At 39.7% G+C, this 22,866-nt stretch overlaps 2 protein-coding genes across 5 annotated transcripts in view; one reads left to right on the top strand and one right to left on the bottom strand.

The window, feature by feature from the left end:
* Positions 1 to 611: 611 nt before the first annotated feature.
* Positions 612 to 21,650, bottom strand: si:ch211-203d1.3 (protein phosphatase Slingshot homolog 3). 4 transcript variants are annotated; one of them, XM_026947410.3, is made up of 16 exons: positions 20,957 to 21,650; positions 16,211 to 16,324; positions 12,659 to 12,696; positions 12,166 to 12,337; positions 11,408 to 11,523; positions 11,208 to 11,276; positions 9,973 to 10,038; positions 8,675 to 8,948; positions 8,014 to 8,142; positions 7,487 to 7,533; positions 7,236 to 7,382; positions 6,050 to 6,250; positions 5,201 to 5,390; positions 4,966 to 5,052; positions 4,468 to 4,563; positions 612 to 4,002 (listed from the first exon to the last, which is right to left on the bottom strand). In XM_026947410.3, the coding sequence occupies exons 2-16, from the start codon at positions 16,256 to 16,258 to the stop codon at positions 3,817 to 3,819; spliced, it is 1,866 nt and encodes a 621-aa protein (XP_026803211.2). In that variant the 5' UTR covers positions 16,259 to 16,324; positions 20,957 to 21,650; the 3' UTR covers positions 612 to 3,816. The 4 variants fall into 4 exon arrangements, with proteins under 4 accessions (XP_026803211.2, XP_026803210.2, XP_034162046.2 ...); XM_026947409.3 differs by having other exon boundaries at positions 16,211 to 16,327; XM_034306155.2 differs by lacking the exon at positions 20,957 to 21,650 and adding an exon at positions 20,554 to 20,831 and having other exon boundaries at positions 16,211 to 16,327.
* Positions 21,651 to 22,275: 625 nt separating this feature from the next.
* The window catches only part of grhpra (glyoxylate reductase/hydroxypyruvate reductase a), a 6,414-nt gene continuing 5,823 nt past the window's right edge, over positions 22,276 to 22,866 (top strand). Inside the window, exon 1 of the mRNA XM_026947412.3 lies at positions 22,276 to 22,579. Within this exon, the coding sequence (XP_026803213.1) occupies positions 22,497 to 22,579 (83 nt within the window). The 5' untranslated portion in view covers positions 22,276 to 22,496. The remainder of the gene's footprint in view (positions 22,580 to 22,866) is intronic.

Raw genomic sequence — 22,866 nt, forward strand, 5'->3', positions numbered from 1 at the left:
CACACTGTATGGATTTTATCCAGCTGTTTGTTCTCATTATGATGACTTTGGCTTCAATCTGGCAACCGTCTGCATGTTTAACACACAGCACAGTAAAAAAATACTGCATGGAAATAAAAATACAGTGACACACTCACGCAAAATAAATACCCAGGTTTTATAATTCATCATAAAGCATCATAAAGCATGCTGTATGCAGCAACAGCTGGAACTCGACTCGCATACCGAACAGACAAATCATACACACTTTATATGTATATTATATAAAAACATCTGAAAGTTTCTGAAACGTGACATTTTGGTCCAAACTGAAGGCACTGAGACAGGAGGATTGTGGGACAGAGAGTAATCCTGCTACAGCAGAGACGTCACATTTCAGTTATGGCACATGTGCATTTATTCTGCAGGGAATAATCCCCAGACTGACAAAATTACAGCTCTTAAAATAAAGTTCTGAAGGTTTGTTTTTTTTTTTTCCAGGTACAGAACCGTAACATTAATACTCCGGTTCTGTGCAGCAGTAGTGAAACATAGACATGAAAACAGAGACACCTCACTAGAGGATGATGAACATGTTAACTTATGAGTCTGGCCAAAAATATATTAATTCGTTTATCTTTTTTTTTTTTTTTTTTTTTGTAAAGTTGTGTGTAAAAAAAATTCCCATCAGATTTCCAAAAGTGCTGATTTTTTGCTGATTTTCTTCGTACTCATATGCGTATGTTGATAAAGTCCAGTCAGTTGTAAAATACCAAACGCATTCATGGCATGGTTACATTTAGCCACGCCCACAGAACTCCATAAAAGGCAAAGAGCCAAAAAAGACAAAATGACGACTAAACGGTGAAAGAGCACCTCCTAAGCACTGTGCGTGCTAAATCTTCCAGTAATGCGGCTCAGCCACCGCAGCACATCAGCTACAAGAGACACGCACACTAACTCCTCCTCGTTTTACAGAGTGCCTGTAAAAACTAGCAAATAACTAGTCTTATTTGTCTTAATTTATGGATTTGTTTTGGTTTTAAAGTCATTAATATGTAATGAAAATATGAATTCATTCAATTGGTGTGTAATTGAAATAAATCAGATTTAAACTTAATAATTAATTTATAAAATCGCAGGAACTCATTGGAAATTATACGATTTGAAGCCGATCAATCGAGGTTCGCATTGCAGAGTCTCCTTATACACAAATGTACAAAAACTCTAGAGTAAAACGTAGGATAAGAAAAATTTTTTCCAAACACCACGCCACAGATCTTGTGTAAATCCTCCTGCGAACAATTTATGAATAAATTCCTTCGTATCCTGTTTGAGACTAATTTTCTTATATAAATATTGTGAAACCTGATAAATTTAAAACACTTATTACACTGCCAGTCAGACGTTTTAAACACCTGGAGGTTGTGATCACTATAAAGTGCTACGGACAAAACAAAATATTACACTAGTGTTGACTAAACGCCTTTCTCAGATCCTAACGTTCAATCATTTTTTGGTTTGGCTTCAAACTGCATACAATTAAACGAGCCACAAAAACAGGTCTCGGGGGTGTGTAGGGCTGAAAACGTCCTCGTACAACAACTATTTCATTCACTGACCAGAAATACAGCGATGGAAAACGTTACGCAAACCTTTACCAAGTGTGCGCACAAATCACAAACATCAGCCGAGCACGGAGAACACGGAGAACACGGAGACGTGATCCGAATCTTAAATAAATAACTCGTTTAAAACATCATGCGTCACGTCCAGTGTTTATTTTTGTTCGTCCAAATGTCCAGAACACATGGCATTTCTGCAGCGCTACAGCTCTGTGCGTTGGCTCAGTTTAGCAGCTTGCAAATTAAAAAAATAGACAAAAAAAAGGCTGCATCCAAAAACACACATGACTGACTAAAGACCCGTGCCGACACCGAGGCGGAGAACACACCACGGTTCTGTTCAAGCACATGAAACACTGCACATGTGAACACAGCCTAAACCACTAAAGAAAATTCTCAGTTACGTCATACTGTTGACTTAAGTTTAATGATTTTAGAGTGTATAAAACGGGCCCGGATGTTTAAATAGGTTAATATAGGGGGCTGAAAAACTTTTGACTGGCAGTCTGAGATCACAGAATCCAAAAAGTGGCAGCTTCAAGCTTCATGCTAATAGAAAGACAAAAAAAGCTATGAAGTTAAAAATTAATTACACTTAGTTAATTACATTTGCATAGAAATGAGGGAATAAAACATCTCTAAAGGAACTTGGTCATTTTATTTTAAAAAGTCTACTAAATAATAATAATAATAATAATAATAATAATAATAATTTTTATAGCTTTTGCTTCCAGGTGAAAATAGAAAACTTTACTTTTAGTTTATTCACTGCTAATTCCCCCTCTTTATCACACAATAGCACATGCTAGCAACCGTAGCTATTCAAACAATATGATACTTAGCTTAAGATTAGCTAGCATGCTAGCGAATTTGGCTATAATCAGTATGCTAATGCTAGCTGGCTTGTTAGGAGTCCTGTCTATTGGTATACACAATCTAATTTAAAGTTAGCCAAATTCGCTAGCAAGCTAGCTAACATCAGGCTATTGGTTTACACAATATAAGAGTTAGCTTAATGTTTGCTAGCTTGCTAGCGAACTTGGCTATTGGTGTACACAATTTATTGTTAGCCTTATGTTAGCTAGCTTGCTAACGAATTTGGCTACTGGTGTACACAGTGTAATTTGTTAGCCTAATGGCTACTGGTGTACACAGTATTTCCTGGTGGAACAATCGTTAGGCTAATGTTAGCCAGCTTAGACTCAGGTTTATAAAATATAATTTACCATTAGCCTAAGCTGAGCTAGTTAGCCTAACTTGCTTGCATCGTTTGTTTCTGGTTTACACAATACAGTAACTTAGCATTAGCTCACTCACTAGCAAGTCTGGCTAATTGCTTTTTTTTTTTACAGAACAGTTATGCTTATGTTATCTGGCTTGCTAGAGACCTTGGCTACTTTTATTTTATGCCATGTAATACCTAGCCTAATGTTACATAACTTGGTCCTAAATACTTAATTAAATAAATTATACAACACCAAGACTAATATTGGCTAGCTTGTTAGCACGTGTGCATGGCTAGAGACGTAACATCAGCACAGTTTTGGGTTTAGATAGCTGGCTAGCTTAGCTAATGTTGGTAAATAAGAGCACAATTTTTTTTAAATCTATTTTATTTGTAGTGCAAACAGCTGCACTGTGTACTGTAGTTAATGCTATTTTCACCTGGTGCAACAGATACTACTACCACTAATAATAATAATAATAATAATAATAATACAGGGATGTTTCTTATCTCTGGGAAATGGGAAAACGTATGCCTTTTTTCCCCCCCTGTTCTTTAATACTGTGTTAAATCAGTGAGGGTGTGTGTGAACATACAGCTCAGGCTGAGAGTGTGTGAAGGACAAAAGAAAGGCACAGAGTGACGTTGGGAAAGTTTTCACACTGCATCAAATCTCATGTCAAAACAAGAATGTATTGCAGTGTCAGTGTGTGTGTGTGTGTGTGTGTGTGTGTGTGTCCGTCTTATTCGACTTATGTAGCGTAATCTATAAAGCTGCACTGAAGTTTGTTGAAAAGAGTGAATGTGGATAAATGTGTGTGTGTGTGTGTGTGTGTGTGTGTGTGTGTGTGTGTCATCCGGTCTTCTTTTGAACCAACTCCCAAACTGAAGGGAAAAAAAAAAAAAAAAAACCCTCACCATGATTCATTAAAATGATCTCCATCAGGATCAATTTGCTCCAGAGGAGTGTTCTTCCTCTCCTCTATTTTAGTCTGTTCTCCTCTCCTCATTGTTACTCGCTGGTGCCGAGCCCTGGATTTCCTGTTTCCTGCTCTGTGATTGGCTGTGTGGGTCGGGAGAAACGTCCACGTGAGCCTTCTGGTGAGTCAGAGCTCGTCGTTTGTGACTGCTGCGTCTCCTCTGGGCCGGAGATTTCCTCTGAGCCGCTGCGTTCTGGATCAACAACACAAATTCCACTTTTCAGTGCTGCCTACGATACTTACATTAAAAACACCAGAAATCAGAAGAATTTAAAGTTCAGTGAATACAAAAACTCATCTTGGATGCTGGTTTGGAAAATATAGATTGATGTTTGGATCAATTTTGTTAAAACAGAAACTTTCTTATTCCACTCCCACAGATGTATGACATAAGAATGAAAATGTGCATGCGCAGTAGCTGGAACAGATGTTATCTGAGACCTCACAAAAAAATTAATAAATAAATAAAATAAAAATTACGTCTTTTTTGTCAGCCATTTCAAATCCGTGTTGGAAACATCATCTTTTGACGAATGTCTGGTTTATGGGTCTCTTCACATCATTACAAGCCAAGATACATTTCCAAGATGGCCGCCGAGCGGAGAGACTTTACTACAAAGACTCCGGTAACAAGTTATAAGTGTACATGTGTTCGTACTTCTAGATCGCTCAGTCGCTCCTCGTCGTCCAGCTGGATGGACTGCATGAGAGAAAACAGATCCATTCTTCCACTTCTGCTGGGACTCGGGGTCACCTGCGGGACAAAAACAAAACAAGATGCATTATTACGTCTTTTTTTTTTTTTTTGTATTATTAACTTCAAGAGAGAGAAAAAAAGAGAGCTTGGTGAGGAAACGACTGTTTATAGCTGCTATAACGTAAGTGAGACCTACAAGGAACTACCTCGTTTCATGGATGTTCCATAACATTAGATGTAACTATAAAAAGTATGATAAAAAGTATGACGTCGTTCTTTAATAACTAGAAATTGTAATCGTTGGCAAGTTGCTGTGGTATAAGAAGAAAAATACTCCAGGATGTCCTGTTATACAAGAATAATCCTATAATAACAGTAATTCCGCTTCACTGCATTGTTGATTATTTTCCTATAACAGAATGCCATTGGCCTGGATAGTAACATGGTGATGGTTCGGACCTTGTCACTGTCCTGGACAGTAATAACAGGGTTTGTTGTTTCTGGTCCTGCATCAGGGAGGATATCAGACTGTGATTCAGCAAACACCTGAGAGAGTGAGAGAGAGAGAGAGAGAGAGAGAGAGAGAGAGAGAGAGGAGCTAATAATATCTAACTGGACAGGACATATTTACATTAAAAGGTCAGTAAGGAGAGATTGATTTATTATTAATTATAGCAGTAAAAGTGATATTTACATCTCTCTCCTCATCCTCGTCCGTCTCTAAGCTCTCTTCCTCCTCTGGACTCTCCTCATCCTCTTCTTCTTCATGCTCATCGTCTCCCTGCTCTCCCTCCATCTCTGCCTTCTGTTCCTGCTTCTGAGCCGGTTTATTCAGCGTGTCCGATCTGGACTTCCGCTTCCAGAGGGAGCTGTGCCGCTGATTACTGCAGACAACGTTCACCACGACCGCCAGCATTTTTATAGCAAACAGACGACACATTTCAGCTTCAGTGGAGTAAATATCGAGCGTCACCTGCCCTGTTATAATCATATGTACTGTACTTTCTTTTTTTATTTGTTTATATAAAGAACTCAAATCTATCTTTACTGCAAATCTAAGACGCTTGGAGATTTAGAGCAGAGGGAAGAGATTTAATTTCTAAGGTCTTCGTCCTGCATGGATGTTTTATATTATTCCAAAAATTCCTAGTCTGAAAAATTTAAATTATTATTCTTTAAAAAAAAAAATTAGTTTGAAGATAGCAGATTGTACTAGGATCATGGGTAAATAAATAAATGTAAAACAGTGATGAAAACTTTATTGTGGGTAAAAAAGAATAAAAGCTAATCAGAATCATTTAGAAAAAAATACTCGTTAATCGTTAGTATTTAAGACTAACTCCTTTAGTATGGAAAGATAACTAAATTCAGCATGGGTACCTATTCCACTTGCTTAGAGGAGGACATTGCCATAAAATGAGGGATTATGGGTAATTTGCTGAGCCGAGCCATTTAATACAATATCTGGCAATACAACAGTGAAGTTGTTTATCATGACAATAAAACGTGTGTGTGTGTGTGTGTGTGTGAGAGAGAGAGAGACCTGGCGCTGAGGATGCCACTGTAGGTGTGTAGCTGTTTGAGGAAGCTGTCGTTGGGCTGAACGATGGGTCTGCGCTCTCTCACATGGTTAAGCGCGTCCTCTAACGTCCAGCCCTGCTGCTTCATCAGAAACGCGATGACCGTGGAGGCAGAGCGAGACACGCCCATCTTACAGTGCACCAATACGGATTGCCCGCTCTTCCTACATCAACACCACAGACAGAGAGAACGTCTAAAACATCACGAGTGCATCACAACATGGAGCAACGATTCATCAAAGAAGGGGTTAAAGGTGCGGTTCAGAATTTCAAATGTTTCTAGACCTGTAATAATCAGATTTTTTAACAATCACTTTGGAAAAAAAATGTTTGCAATCAATCTTTCAGGATTCTGATTACATTTTTTTTTTCTGGCTCAGAAAATACAAACTTTTCCTTTAATGATGAGAAATCAATATTTTGGCTGCTTTCACACTTGACATTTTTATTTTACTACTTTTTTTTTTTTTTTTTTTAAACAGTGTGAGCATTTTTTGTGCTGAAATGGGGAAAAAATGCTCACAAACAAACAAAATTTAAAATTTATTTAAACAAAAACAACAACTGTATTTTATTTCTGTATTGATTTTAAAAAACATGACTGTGCTTCATTGCTGGTTTATTAAAAAAAAAAAGACACGACAGTAATTTGCTGCTGATTCTGCAAAATAAATAAATAAATAAATAGTGACTGCGTATTATGACCATTTTTATAAACAACAACAAAAAAATACAGAGGGGGAAAAACCCCAACAGCATTTTATTGCTGGTTTTGTAAAACAAATAAATAGAAAGTAGATAAATAAAATCGTTGCCACATTTGATTGCTGTATTAAAAAAAACATAAGCAGCTCAGTGCTAGCTACTATCGGCTACATAATGCACAAATTATATTGCAATGCTGGAATATTGGAAATGAAATATTTTCAGAAATCTCCTCATGTTGTCCTCCATGTTGGTTTTTCTCACTTGCCCAAATAACTTGCAACCTGATTGTTTCGGGAGGTAAAAAATAGCTTGGTGTCAGTCAGCACTTTTTTCTGAAAGCTGAACTTTTTCAACTTGGGAAGCTCTCCTGTGACCAAAACAAACAAACAAACAAAAAAACAAACAAAAAAACCCCACACCAGCAGCAGTAACACTCCATACCTGGCTTCGTTAATGAACATGTACGTGTTATTCCAGTGCGAGAGAAGATCCGTCGACTCCACGTCATACACACGGATATTCATGTAGGTGTAGGATTCTGGGAAAAAGTTATCGATCTCCATGGTGACATTAAGGATGTAACCCACACTGCAATCACACGTACATTAATGTGGTAGATTAACGTCTCTAACATGCTCATTAGATTTAAAGTCAGTGTGTTAATTGTGTAACTCTGTAAACGCTTAGCATACTTGTTTTTCTGAAGTTCTTCAAAGTTGGCTGCGTTCCACTCAGAGCCCTAGGAAGAATGAGGAAATAAAATAATATATTTACTGTAATAAGGAGATGTTTTCTTGTAGTAACACGATGCAGAAGAGGATTTTTTTTTTTCAGCTATGCGCTTCACAGTTAGATTTTTTTCAGCAAGAGTTGTTCATGGAAATAAACACAGGAGCTTTAAATCTTCAGTTAAACAAAAACTAATGAGCAACAATTAAATCTGTGGCAAAAAGCCAATCTGCCAACCGGAGCCAAGGACTAAATTATTCAACAATTTGTGATATAAATTGTTAATATTGTTGGAATATCAGCATTCAGTATGCTCTGTTGTGTTGTGTTAAGTAGATTAGACGTCACGTCTTGACTTTTCAGTACGTTATGATGGTGTGTGAACATGCTGGACCCAGTAATGATGTAATTAGCAAGAGAATGATGGTACAGAACAACTCTTAACAGCAAGAGGAAATAACAGTAATGAAAAAAGGCTGCTGAGCGTTACCAGATAAAGATAGTCTAAGATTTTGGATGGTTTGTCCATCTGAGCCATGGTGACCATCATCTCATTGTCAATGTACTCCTTATAGTTCTTCATGTCCAAACCGATCTTGGCCTCCAGAGCAGATCGAATCTGCACACACACACACACACACACACACACATAAAGATCATCACTGTCCCAGAATGAAACAAGTAGCTCAGTCCTCCACACAGACGAATTTAAAATTGTGTGTAAATTTCTGCAAGGAGAAATGTGTTTATTTAACATTTATGGAAGGAGTCTCCAGTGTCAGTGCTTTTGTATCAGTCAGAGGTAAAGCTGTAGCTAAGTTTTCCAACATGTAACTATAAACAGATAAAACATACAGTGTGTCATTCTTTAATGAATAAACATGCATAATCTCTGTGGTGTAAGAGGAATAAAACACTTCAGGTTGTGCTGTTATAAAAAAAACAATCAACTTCGGTGTGATGAGAGATTCATCACGCCACCCCATCGCTGATTATTTTCCTCTAACATCACGACACCAAGTGTTTAATTCCTTACTTTCTCGCAGGATAAGTCCACACCTTAACAATAAGTCTAAGCAGGACTGCTGGGCTTAGAGGATCATTAAGAACACGCGTTTTGTGTACTTTTTGTCTTCTCGTTCTCTGTATACCTGTTTGGACGTGATGTTCTCCAGGTCCACGGTCCTCATGATGTCTCTGAGCTGGACTTTAATCTCTCTCTCTACTCTCTCTCTCTCCGTGCTGTGGCTTTTGTTGTCCTTGCGTACTGACTCGAGGCCCGTCATGGCCCTCCACTCGTTCACACACTGCTGGTCCGACTCCACGTGCTGTTTGTAGTGCTGAGCCCAGTCCAAACCACAGCCTGGGATCATGGCACCCTGCACCGCCCGCTCGCAACAGCCGTGCAGCGCCTGGAGCACGGACCTGCGCACACACAAACACGCGTGCACACACACACGCGCACACACACACACACACACGTTTGTCTTACTATCCTTCTGACGACGTAATCATTAATCTAATCGAACCCTAACCTTAGTAACAAAAAAGGAAACCTTTCGGCTCTTTTAGTTCTTCCAAAATAGTTTTCCTTAAATGTCCCCACAAGGGCAAAACTGTCAGATATTCCTATATTTGTGGGGACTGAAACTCTCTTTGCCTCATGGAGGCAAAAGTTTGCACACCCCATCAGGTTTCTGACAGGGGAAAAAAGTACAATGTACAAAAAGTCGAATTTCAGGATTCTGAAAGTGAAATTTCGACATTTTTTGCAACAATACAACACTCTGAAACATCAAGGAAAATGAAGATTTAGCATGAATAATCAGTACTTCAAGGATGCAGTTATAAAGGCAAAGTTTAGACACACACAGTATAGAGGATAATTATATCACATTCACAAAAGGGAGATATAAACTTATGAACCCATAATTTGATATAATTTTTGTCCAATATAATTATTATACACTATTTGACCTTTCTGTTACTTATGCTTATAAAGGGAATATCTGTGAAACCCAAAAAACTAACTTTCTCTTTTCTTACTTTGTCCTAAGGGGGTACAAACTTTTGCACTCAACTCAAAATATATTTACTATTAAAGATTAAAAACTAAGCAGTGCGTCTCACACGCAGAAGCTGATACATCAGTGTTTAGATTATAACCAAAGTCTGATCAGCCGTTCAGATTACAGACTTAAGTTAGTATTTAAGTATTAAGTAAGCAGATATAGAAAATATTTTTGAAATAAAAGTAGAATTAAAATGTTTTTATTGATGTTCAGCAGCAGAGGACTGAGAAAAGGTGGTTTGTGATTATTTGTCTCCACCTGGCCGCCAATAATAAAAGTTTGCACACCCCTGGATTAACATGATGGCTGTAATTATTTAGTAGAATCTTGTTGCCATGGTGAAAGCGTAAACAGATTTGTAGTTAATGTGAACTCACCACATTGTCTGAATAGACACAGGCTTAAATATCCTCGTGCATTCTGCAGACGTCACACTGAAGCCACTAAGAAGGACAGAGAATGAATGGGTTACTTAGAGAGACTTTTCTGCCATCTCAGTGACCGACTTGGTGTTTGTGTCACTGCAACAGGATGTCTATTACCAATAATCATTAATATTTATGGAAACACATCCAGTCAGGCACTTGTTATCACTCTGCACTAAACCCAAACCAGCCCACTGGAATGTAGGTCTATAAAAACAATATGATTTTAAATTATCCATTGTTCTTTTGGAAACATTTCTGCGGGGATCAGCCAGAGCTGCCTGTGTTTAAGCCCTGAACAAGACGGTTAACGTTACCTGGGGAGGTTCTGTAATTACCAACAGTGTGATTTTAATCCATGTACAATATGTCAATATTGAAGTTTTTTATAAGCCTGAAGAGTAGATATTCTGGAGATAATTACCCTCTAAATTTGGCAAAAACAGAGAGTGACTTGGTAAATGCACTGAAGCTTGAATTAATGGTTATATAATAATATAATAATAACCTAGTAATACGCATCACAGTGACGGGTACGTCCGAGCTATGACGTGATGATCCGGGCTGCCTCACGATAACCTGGCCTGCCACCTGACATTAAGTGGCAGCTCGGATTGTCAGATGAAGTCGGCTGCCACCCGATGAGCCGAGCTGCCACCATCGAACCACGCTGCCATCTGGCGAGCAGGGCTTCTACCTGACGATCCCAGCTGCCCTCTGATGATCCAGCCTGCCACCTGACAATCCCAACTGCCCTCTGATGATCCAGGCTGCCACCCAATGAACCAGGCTGCCACTCTGTGACCCACAAAAGGATCTGGGCTAACGATCCAGACTGCACTCTGAAGGACGGGGCTCCGACCCAACCGACTGCCACCAGACGAACCAGGCATCTGTGCTATAACTCATCAATCCGGTCTCCGATGTGTATAGAAACTACGACATGCCAGTCAGGGATACGATCAATCAAATCGTATTCTAACCTTTCAGTTCAAGCTGCGAGCTTCTAATCCATAATACAATCTTTCAATCTGTGCTACACAGCAGTCTGTCTATGCTCATATCTTCAAATTACGCAGGCACTTGATCCACCAGTCAAATTCTATGCAAATGATATTATTAAAACTTCCTCTGGTAAAACTAATCGAATTTAAACAGTTTAGAGCATTTTAATCTCTCGGTCTTACCCGTCTCCGTCCAGATACACCTGCGTGTCACTCCATATGGGCAAAACCAGGCCAATAGTGCAATCATCACTGAGAGAGAGAGAGAGAGAGAGAGAGAGTGTGTAGATAAGATGGCACTGACTTTGGAAAACAAGGAAGCAGTCAGTAAGAAGATTTTAGAGATTACAGAGACTGATTTGTAAAACCGATGTTTAGCCAACCTGTTCATGTTTGGGAAGTCCATGCCAAGCAGAAGACTCTCCTGTTTGTTGCTGGTGGTTGTAACAACAAGTAAATATCTCACTCTGACGGGACTCACTGACTCCAAGCGAACAGCCTGGAACCGGACAGGAAGGGAATCAGCATTTTACCCGTTGCTTACATCCTAACTATTATTTACTCTATTTACGCCCTACATTCAGGTCCAAACACCCGAGTCCACTTCTGAGGACTGTTTTAACCCTCAGACTTGTATTATTTTGCCTGTTTATGTTATAGATATGTGACGTTTGTTAGCATTTTTTCAGCACAGATAAGGACATGACTACTGTAGCTTCAAGCATGTCACTTTGTGGAAATAAATTTAATCCAAACAGAAACCTGATATCATTTTGAACCATCATCCAAGAGCAGTTAATTAAAAATAAATAAATTAATACAAATACAACATATTTGTATTAAATATGTCATTTAATACAAATATGTTGAGAATCAGCATCCAAGAGGAGTTTTGTCTTTTTTTTTTAAAGCTGTTAGGAGAAAAAATCCAAACACCTCCCAAGATGCTGAGATTTAAATTAACTGTTGGAAAATTTTTAATGACTTTGCTGATTGTAGATTTGGTAATAAATTAATACACTTCGTTGTGTACATTATTATACATTTAGACTTAATTAAACACTGATGGAAAGGTACTTTTTGATAAGCTACATTTTATTGAATAAATCGCAGACTCAGGCTGGTGATGTTGATATCTTACCAGTTTGACGGTATCTTCAGGTCTCAGTAGTGAAATCATAGCATGTAAATGCTTGCGCTTTGTATCAGAAGCTCCGCCCACAAGCGGAGAGGGCGTGGCTTCTTCATTTGGCCCCTCCCTCGCTCCGTCTTCTAGTAAAAGCACCGCACCTCTGACGAAGGCAAAACTCTCCCTGATGTACAGAACATAGGAGTAATTCATTCAAAAGAGAGTTTTATATCACAACTTCTTCTTATATCACAGCAACCTGCCAACGATTACATTTTCTAATTATTAAAAAAAAAAGATGCACGATATTTTATAGTTACATTAAATGTTGTGGAATGTCCACGAAAAGAAGTTAGTTCCCGTTCTTACTTACATTAATAAGACCAAAAAAAAAACTTAATATCTTAAAGTTACAGCTTTACCTCTGACTGTTACAAAGCGCTGACACTGGAGACTCCTTCCATAAATGTTAAATGTTAAAAAGAAATAAAACGTGATCATTTACCTCTTCTGAAGTCTCCCGCTTCTTGCAATGGTTTCATCCTTAAAGAAAATAAAACAGTGTGAATGAGAAGAAATGTGCAGCTGGATGTGAGTTATTAAAGCTTGGAACAGAACATAAAAAGAAAAATCTACCAGGAACGAACCGCACATTAATATTTAGAATTAACATGTGACTTTCATCTTATTTTATAACGAAATTGTGAATGCTAAAGAGAGCGATGCAGCGGCGCTTTAGTGCTTTACTCTGTCCAGCTCTCTCACCTCCTCATCTGTACATTCTGCTCAAACAGATCAGCTTCTAAAGATCCCTCACTAACCGAGCCGAGTCTCTGCCGTAACCCGTATAGCTGCATTGCATTCTGGGACTGGAGTCAAGCTCTTGCACGCTTGGTTTTAGAAACTTAGATCAAAACCTGACAGGCTGAGATTGTTGAATAATTTTTGCCGTTGTAAATGCGCTAGCAATATTTCCTGTAACAGCAGCGTGATGTTGTTACGTTCACACTAGCAAGTGTCAAGTCGCTTGTGTCTCTTAGTCATGTAGGTTGTCTGTTGTTTTCTCTTGTCTGCGTGGTTTGTCCAGCCTTTTTTTTAAGTTCTGAAGAGAAACTGCAGTAGCTATATAATAAAGCTAACTAGTTAAATACACATCAAATACATACACTCTCCAGAGACAGCAACGATCACTGCTACTTCCTTCCAAGCTTTATTTTTCCTCATAACATCTCTACACACATTTAATGAGAGATCGTATATGACAGGAGAAGAGGAAACCATGATTTTTCTTCCATTTTTGCAGGAACTATTTGCAGGTAGGAACTAAAATCGTGAACAGGGAACTGAAGAAACGTCGGACCACACACACGCCATAGGAGCGGTCCGAGGAATCATTCAAGCCAGTCGTTTGGATTTGTTGTTATATCATTTATATAATTTGCATAGAATTTAGAAAATCACTAGAATTAAGCTTTTGCTGACAGGATTTGCTTTCACTCACTAAGTTAACAGACCTATCTTTGACGCTTTACAGCATCGTGCCTAATTTGCACAGAGTTGAGAAAATCACTTGGTTGCACGAATAAACAGAAAGTAAACACTCGCTTGTCAGCTTGTGACTTTGTCGCTTGCAGGTGTGAATGTAGGGTTATGTGTCAGCATAAACCAACAAATTAGCAACAGACTGCTAAGCATGTCACAAATACAGTGTTCTAAAAGTTTCCATACACAAAGGAAATTTACACTTTTAAGCAAAAATGTAACTTTATTTAAAAACCATCCTCTACATCATTGCCACTTCTTTGTAGTCTCTCCCACTCATGATGAACTCGTGAACCTTGCGACAGATTCTTAAAGGTTACAATATGTTCTTCTTTTGTCAAAGGCACTCTTAAAGGCTGTCTATATATAATATAATATAATATAATATATATAATATAAACTAAGTATGAAAATTTTTGGAAGATATTTTGCTAAGAAAAGTGTTCATTTCCATTATGTATGGAGACTTTTGGGACACTCTGTATTTTAATATTTAATATTTAATGTGTTTCAGAGTGAAATATTTTTCATTAATACGACACGTTTGCAGACAGAGGGAGAGAAATAAAGACACACAAAAGGAAAAACAAGAAAAAAAGGAAACGACTAGGCATGTCACAGTGTGGTTACAGACGTCACGATGTGACACCAAGGAAGCTTGCGTGAAAGGAGATAGTGGAAAGCATGGAGAGATGGAGACGGAAGAAAGCAGAGGCAGAAACATGCCCTGTTATGCAACTGACATGTCCAGACTGAGGAGCGATGAAAGAAAAAAGACGAGAGAGGACGAGTAAAGACTTGCCGAGCCCTTGGTCTGTAACACACAATAAATCCTGTAAAGCTAATTCAGTATGGTTTCATCGTCTTCGTAGCGTGTGTGTAAATTTTTACGGCTCAATGGATTTGTCTTACAAATGTTACACAAACTCTGAAACACAGAAACAGGAAAAAAAACAAACATGATTACAACATGTGTTGAAAGAAGGTGAATTTCACAACATGAAATGAGTACATACCAAAGAGAAGTGCCACAAACGAGCTGAAAGACTGAAAGAAAGGACCAGAAAGTGTGAACATGAAGCAAAGAAAGACTGAAAGCCTGAGGAAAAGACAGGAAAAGATGAAGGGATGAAATGCAAATATTCAGACAAATGTGTGTCACTAATTCATGCAGTATGTTGTGTAATAAAGTGCTGCTGATTTCCTCATGTATGTAGTAAAACAGTGACACGGCAACAACAACATCGTGTCCACCGTCATCTGACGTCCACAAGAGAGCTGTTTTTATTTTATCAGTTATAAAAACACTGGTGAAAAAAAATCCTCATGCAAAACTGACGCAATGGAAATTTAATGCAGACGATGACACATGTCCGTCTCAATATAAATCACAAATCTCAAATAATAGCGTATAAAATATTAAAAATATTTCTATAAAATCAATCTCAAGTGCCTATTAAACATCCAGCAAAGTCTGAATGAAAAAAAGAGACAGAAATGTTATAAAACAGCCGCTGAACTCTCTGATCACACCGACCTGAGACTGTTCTAGTGGGCGTGGCTTAATATTCTAATTACACTCTAATGAGCATTCTTGATTGACAGCACTCTGTCTGAAACTCCGCCTCTGCTGCCACTCAAGCAACTAAAAATCAGGATTATTAGATTATTATCCAATTATGGAGTTACACAGTAGCTATGCTCACTAGGTTAGCTTTCGCAAACTAGATCAGATTTCTCTCACTAGATCAGATTTCTCTCACTAGATCAGATTTCATCACTAGATCAGATTTAGCTAACTAGGTAGCTTTCACTTGCTAGGTTAAAATTTTTCTCGCAAGTTAGATTTTTTTTGCTAGGTTAGCTTTTGCTAACTAGGGAAGCTTTCACTTGCTAGGTTTGATTTCTCTTGATAGGTTAGCGGTCACACACAAGGTTATCTTCCCCTCGCTAACAGCTAAACTATAATAACTCACAATAGTTTACTAACTCACATTAGGTTAATCTTCTCTCGCTAGTTAATGTTCACTCTCCTTCTCTTACCAGATTAGATTTTGCTCTTTAGGTTAGCTTCCACTCCAACAGTATCCTAATTAGAAAACATGGAATTACTGTGCAAAAGTTTGTATCCCCCATGGGACATGAATGGCAAAAAAGATTAAATATATACCTCTAGTTTATAATTTTCCAAAAAGAAACAGAATTCCAAGAAGATAAAAATGAAATATTTAGCATATATGACAAGTATTTAGGAGGAAGTTATAAAGGCAAAGCGTGGACATACAAGCTGTTACGAATGTTTACGTCACATTAAGAAACTTTTAAATTAATTGTTTTGTGCTATTTGTCCTAAGGGTGTGCAAACTTTTGGATGTGCAGGACGCTCGTCTCTGAGCTGTGTGTTATTGTGACACACTGTATAGAACTGAATGAGGAAATAATGATGACATCTTTATTAAATAAAATAAAAACAGCTCTTTCAGACGTTGTGTAACGGCGTTGTTGGAAAACTCACTGGCGCGGTGGAGACAGACGGAGATCTGTGCAGGGTCAGTAACGCCATCCCAGCTCCCGGCTCACTGAAACGCCGCTCAGGTGAGACGTGACTCGCACAAAGGTGTTTAAACTCCTGCTGAGGGACGACAGAGGAGAGATAATCAGCGGAGGAAGAAAAATATTTACAGTGCAGCACACCGTGTAACCTGACAATCCTGCTGACCGTGTAACAGGAGAGGAGAAGACTGTACAGACCAGTCAGAGCACTTCATTTAGCACACTTCATTTAGTGCACGTCACCTGGCACACGTTACCTGTCTCACCGCACCTGGCACACGTTACCTGTCTCACCTCACCTGGCACACGTTACCTGTCTCACCTCACCAGGCACAATTCAAGTCACATTTCACTTGTCTCATATCACCTGGTTCACTTTAGTTGGCACGTCACCTTATACACTATATGCCACTTGAGGCACTTCACCTGGTGCACATTACCTGTCTCACACCAGCTAGTGCACTTCACCTAGCTCAGATCACCTGTCTCACACCAGCTAGTGCACTTCACCTAGCTCACATCACCTGTCTCACATCGACTAGTGCACTTCACCTGGTGCACATTACCTGTCTCACATCGACTAGTGCGCTTCACCTGTCTCACACCAACTAGTGCGCTTCACCTGGAATATTTCATTTGTTGCACATCACCTTTCACACTTCACCTGGCTTACTTTTCCTGGTGAGGACACACACTGCTTGCTGCACATTGCCTGTAACACTGCAGTTAGCGCATTTAAACTGTCTCGTCACCTGGAGAGCTTCAGTTAGAGCGTATCACCTGTCACACATCACCTGCAGCACTTCACTTCGCTTTCATGTGCAGATGTTTCATAACCACAACAGTTTTTTTAACCTTTTATTACAGTCTGCATCATTACTGCTTCTGCTACATCACAACCCCAGTGAACAATGATTTTGCAGATATCTTACATATAATCTCACACACACACACACATCATTATTTAAACAGGCTAACACAAGGAAGTAAAGCACACCAGCCATCTGTGTGTGCATCCTACTTTAAAATGAACTCACTCGCCAGTATTTTAGCGAGACAGTGGATTATGAGCAGAGGGTTCGTGTGAAATTTGAGATGGTGATGCAAAACCTTCCTGCATGTTCGCTTAGCTAGTAGTGATGATACTTGAAACGAAACACTGCTGGAAGTTTCAGATTTCTATCTTACGTTTTTCTCCAGCAAAGTGACAACGAGTAGACGTCAATAAAAGGAGAGTGTATATGTATTATTGAGTGAATATTGTCCAAACCGATACAGCATTATCCTGTGACACAAAACCTTTTAAATGACTGCAGTTTCGCTGATAAATATCTAGCATGACTACACTCACGATATTGTTGACTATACTCACAATACCTCTGAGTGTGCTTGTGATATCACTGACTGTATTCATAATGTGAAGTATACTCACAGTATTGCAAACTATATTCACAACATGACTGACTACACTCGCAACACCAAAGACTACGCTCGCAACACCACAGGCTACGCTCACAACACCACAGGCTACACTCGCGACACCACAGGCTACGCTCGCAACACCACAGGCTACACTCACAACACCACAGGCTACGCTCCCGACACCACAGGCTACGCTCGCTACACCACAGGCTACGCTCGCTACACCACAGGCTACGCTCGCTACACCACAGGCTACGCTCACGACACCACAGGCTACACTCACAACACCACAGGCTACGCTCGCTACACCACAGGCTACGCTCGCTACACCACAGGCTACACTCACAACACCACAGGCTACGCTCGCTACACCACAGGCTACGCTCGCTACACCACAGGCTACGCTCACGACACCACAGGCTACGCTCACGACACCACAGGCTACGCTCACGACACCACAGGCTACGCTCCCGACACCACAGGCTACGCTCCCGACACCACAGGCTACGCTCGCTACACCACAGGCTACGCTCCCGACACCACAGGCTACGCTCGCAACACCACAGGCTACGCTCACGACACCACAGGCTACGCTCACGACACCACAGGCTACGCTCCCGACACCACAGGCTACGCTCGCGACACCACAGGCTACGCTCACATTATCACAGGCTACGCTCACATTATCACAGGCTACGCTCACATTATCACAGGCTACGCTCACTACACCACAGGCTACGCTCACATTATCACAGCCCACACTCACATTATCACAGGCTACGCTCACGACACCACAGGCTACGCTCGCGACACCACAGGCTACGCTCACATTATCACAGGCTGCGCTCACATTATCACAGGCTACGCTCACATTATCACAGGCTACGCTCACATTATCACAGGCTACGCTCTCGAGACCACAGACTACACTCTCGGGACCACAGACTACACTCTCGGGACCACAGGCTACGCTCACATTATCACAGGCTGCGCTCACATTATCACAGGCTACGCTCACATTATCACAGGCTACGCTCACATTATCACAGGCTACGCTCACATTATCACAGGCTACGCTCTCGAGACCACAGACTACACTCTCGGGACCACAGACTACACTCTCGGGACCACAGGCTACGCTCACATTATCACAGGCTACGCTCACATTATCACAGGCTACGCTCACATTATCACAGGCTACGCTCTCGAGACCACAGGCTACGCTCACATTATCACAGGCTACGCTCTCGAGACCACAGGCTACGCTCACATTATCACAGGCTACGCTCACGACACCACAGGCTACACTCACATTATCACAGGCTACGCTCACGACACCACAGGCTACGCTCACATTATCACAGGCTATGCTCACATTATCACAGGCTACGCGCTCAGGACCACAGGCTACGCTCACATTATCATACTACACTCACGACACCACTTACTATAACTCGTGATGTCGAAGACTTTACGTGACAACATCACCAGACTATACCTGCGATAGCACTGACTATATGCACAATACTGCAGACTATACTTACATCACCTACTACACTCATGATACCACAGACTACACTCATGATATCAGTGACATTACTCACCCTATTGCAGAATATACTCCAGATATCACAGATTGTAATCACAACTTTAAAGACTACACTCACAACACCACACACTATACCCGTAATATCGCTGACTATACTCCAGATAGAGCAGACTATACTCACTTCACTGACTACACTCATGATATCACTGACATTACTCACCATATTGCAGAGTATACTCCCACTATCATTAACTATACTCACATCACCGACTACACTCACAATATCACTGACATTACTCTCCATATTGCAGAGTATACTCCCACTATCATTAACAATACTCACATCAACTACACTCACAATATCACTGACATTACTCACCATATTGCAGAATAAACTGCAGATATCACAGACTATAATCTAACATTAAATACTACACTCACAATACCACACTATATATTCGTAATATCGCTGACTATACTCTAGATAGAGCAGACTATACTCACATCACCGACTACACTCACAATATCACTGACATTACTCACCATATTGCAGAGTATACTCCCACTATCATTAACAATACTCACATCAACTACACTCACAGTATCACTGACATTACTCTCCATATTGCAGAGTATACTCCCATTATCATTAACAATACTCACATCAACTACACTCACAATATCACTGACATTACTCACCATATTGCAGAGTATACTCCCACTATCATTAACAATACTCACATCAACTACACTCACAATATCACTGACATTACTCTCCATATTGCAGAGTATACTCCCACTATCATTAACAATACTCACATCAACTACACTCACAGTATCACTGACATTACTCTCCATATTGCAGAATAAACTGCAGATATCACAGACTATAATCATAACATTAAAAACTACACTCACAATACTCCAGACTAGACCTGTGATATCACTGACTATACTCACAATATCGCAGACTATAATCACATCAAAGAATAAACCCATGATACCAAAGAGTATACCTACAATATTGCCAAATAAACTCAAATCACTAGATGTCGCTAATATAGGACTATATTTGTAATATCTCAGACTATACTACACTATTACTTTTACTATACTCACAATATCAGCTTCACTGTCAGAAAACCACACTGTGATGTCCCTTATCACAATATCCTTATCATATCATTATATATGATCTGATCAATAGTTTTCTAGTCCAGCTAATCAAATGTGCTGATTTAACACACACACACACACACACACACCCACACACACACCCTACCCCCTCGGGTGTTCACACCTGCACAGGTAACACAATCCCCACCTACACCTACCTCCTAACCACCACATACCCACATTCTCCATCTTGACTAACCCACTGGAGCTGTAACAGAGGCTTCAGACTTCATCACAGCTTCATTTCCATGCGATGCAAACAAGTAGCCGTGCGGTCAAAATCATGTTCACGCAATCATCAGTGTAAAGCTACACGTCGGCATGTAGCGCAACCGCACACACGCACGCACACGCGCGCGCACACGCACACACACACACGCACACACGCATCTACAGCTTACAATGACATTATATACAGTTCATATGAGTGTAGTTTACATGTGCATTTATATTCCTGACACATCTTCCTGTCTGAGTTACAGTCAAGCCCCAGCTATAGCTGTGCGCATTCCCAGTTCCTCAAAACACACACGACATAAACACGCCACGAGCGCTTATTACCTGATCTGTGTACAGAAATGAAGCAGAAATATTTCCTTTCTTGTGGAGAAACTGCTAAAGAACCCTGTGCTCTTGCCTCCTCTGAGCTGCTGTAGTCGGTGTGGTTAAAAGTTGTGCTGTGAGAAGGGGAGTGAAGCTCGAGTCCTGGAAGCAGGAAGCAAAATACAGGCGACACTCACACTAACATACTCACATACTCACACACTCCCACACACACACACACACACACACACACACACACACACACACACACACAGGGGCTGTGCTTGAGAACAAGCATACTACCACACCAAGTAGTACAGTGAAGTATTAGTAGCTGAGGTAATGAGGGTTATTTTTAGGCGTGTAGACTGAGTTAAACACACATACTAGCCTACTACAGAGTGTGTGAGGAGTGTGTGAGGAGTGTGTGAGAATACTCCTGGGCTTTAAGCTTGAAGCCTTAAATGGAAGAGGCGGATCAGGAGGAATGGTTTCTCCATTAAAGGGCCATGAATACACTCTACATCATTCTTATACCATTTTAGAAACAAAATTATTACTGAGGAGAAAAAATTATAGCAATGTGAAGCTTTTCTTGTACAGCTGACCAGGCTGTAACTTTAACCTGATTGCATTGCGCATGCGCAGTCAACAAAGGGGTTGAAGCCATCTTGTGTAATAATTAATAACTAATAATTTTGCAAATATCTTGCTAATGACTTATTAGTATATTTTGTATTTGGAATATACTGTATTTTCTCTTCATTATTATTATTGTTGTTGTTGTTGTTGTTACAAAAATATTCTAATAACTCACTAGTATATTTTATATTTGTAATAATAAATAAATAAATAAATAAATGAATAAATAAATAAACAGCCAAGTTATTTACAAGTTATTATTACAAATATAAAATAACATTCTAATAACTCACTAGTATATTTTATATTTGTAATAATAAATAAATAAATAAATAAATAGCCATTGATAATTACAAGTTATTATTACAAATATAAAATATCACTCTAATAACTCACTAGAATATTTTATATTTGTAATAATAACTTGTAATTATCAGAGTTTGTTTGTTTATTTATTTATTTATTTATTATTCAGAGTAGAAAAAAGTGACACTGTGTCATCTCTAATTACGAATAAAATTAAAATCACAATTAATTAAAAAAAATGAAGTAAGGCAACTGTGCAGAGTGTTTACAGCTATTTTTCAATTAAGAGAGATATTTTCACAGACAATCTATCTATCTATCTATCTATCTATCTATTTGTTTGTTCCGGCTCTGTTAACCGGAAGTGTTACGTGTCCGGGTGTTACAGTGAATTCGGTCCCCTCAGATCTCTTGGTTTGGTTTTATAAAGAGGAATCGAGAGAGAGAGACTTGAGACGCAGCCCAGAGTTTATGCTTCCTGTTTCTCCTACACACAGCTAGCGCTGTCTCTCTGTCTCTGTCTCTTTCTCTCTGTCTCTCTCTGTCTCTCTCTGTGTGTGTGTGTGTGTGTGTGTGTGTGTGTTAGGGAACCCTGGGGCTTCCCGCAGACATGAGCGCGAGGCAGCTGATGAAGGTGTTTGTGACCAGACGCATCCCTCAGGAGGGAATGAAGCTGCTGCAGAAAGCCTCCATGTGCGCAGGTTTCTCTCACTTTCTCCCAAACACTGCAGAAGGACATGAGCTCTACAGCCTTAACGAGTTCAACCACTTCACTAACTAACACAGAGTGTTTTATTTCTCCAGGCTCACATCACTTCACGCCTCATTATCACCAGCATGACGCCATTCTGATACCTTCTAACCCACGCAGATAATCACCCATTAATCACTACTTCCCATTTTTATAAACTCTTCAAACACCAGGATTAGAGGTTTTATTTTCACCTGTGTGCTGCCCTACTGCTTCTCACAGTCGAATT

This window comes from Pangasianodon hypophthalmus, chromosome 7 (assembly GCF_027358585.1).
Source record: "Pangasianodon hypophthalmus isolate fPanHyp1 chromosome 7, fPanHyp1.pri, whole genome shotgun sequence".
NCBI lineage: Eukaryota > Metazoa > Chordata > Actinopteri > Siluriformes > Pangasiidae > Pangasianodon > Pangasianodon hypophthalmus.

Excerpts from the sequence above, each read along its gene's own strand:
- si:ch211-203d1.3 (XM_026947410.3), bottom strand. The coding sequence starts at position 16,258 with ATGGCGTTACTGACCCTGCACAGATCTCCGTCTGTCTCCACCGCGCCA. Across the intron at positions 8,143-8,674 it reads AGAACATCACGTCCAAACAG|ATTCGATCTGCTCTGGAGGC; the intron begins GTATACAGAGAA and ends GTGTGTGTGCAG. Across the intron at positions 5,391-6,049 it reads AGTGGCATCCTCAGCGCCAG|TAATCAGCGGCACAGCTCCC; the intron begins GTCTCTCTCTCT and ends CGTTGTCTGCAG.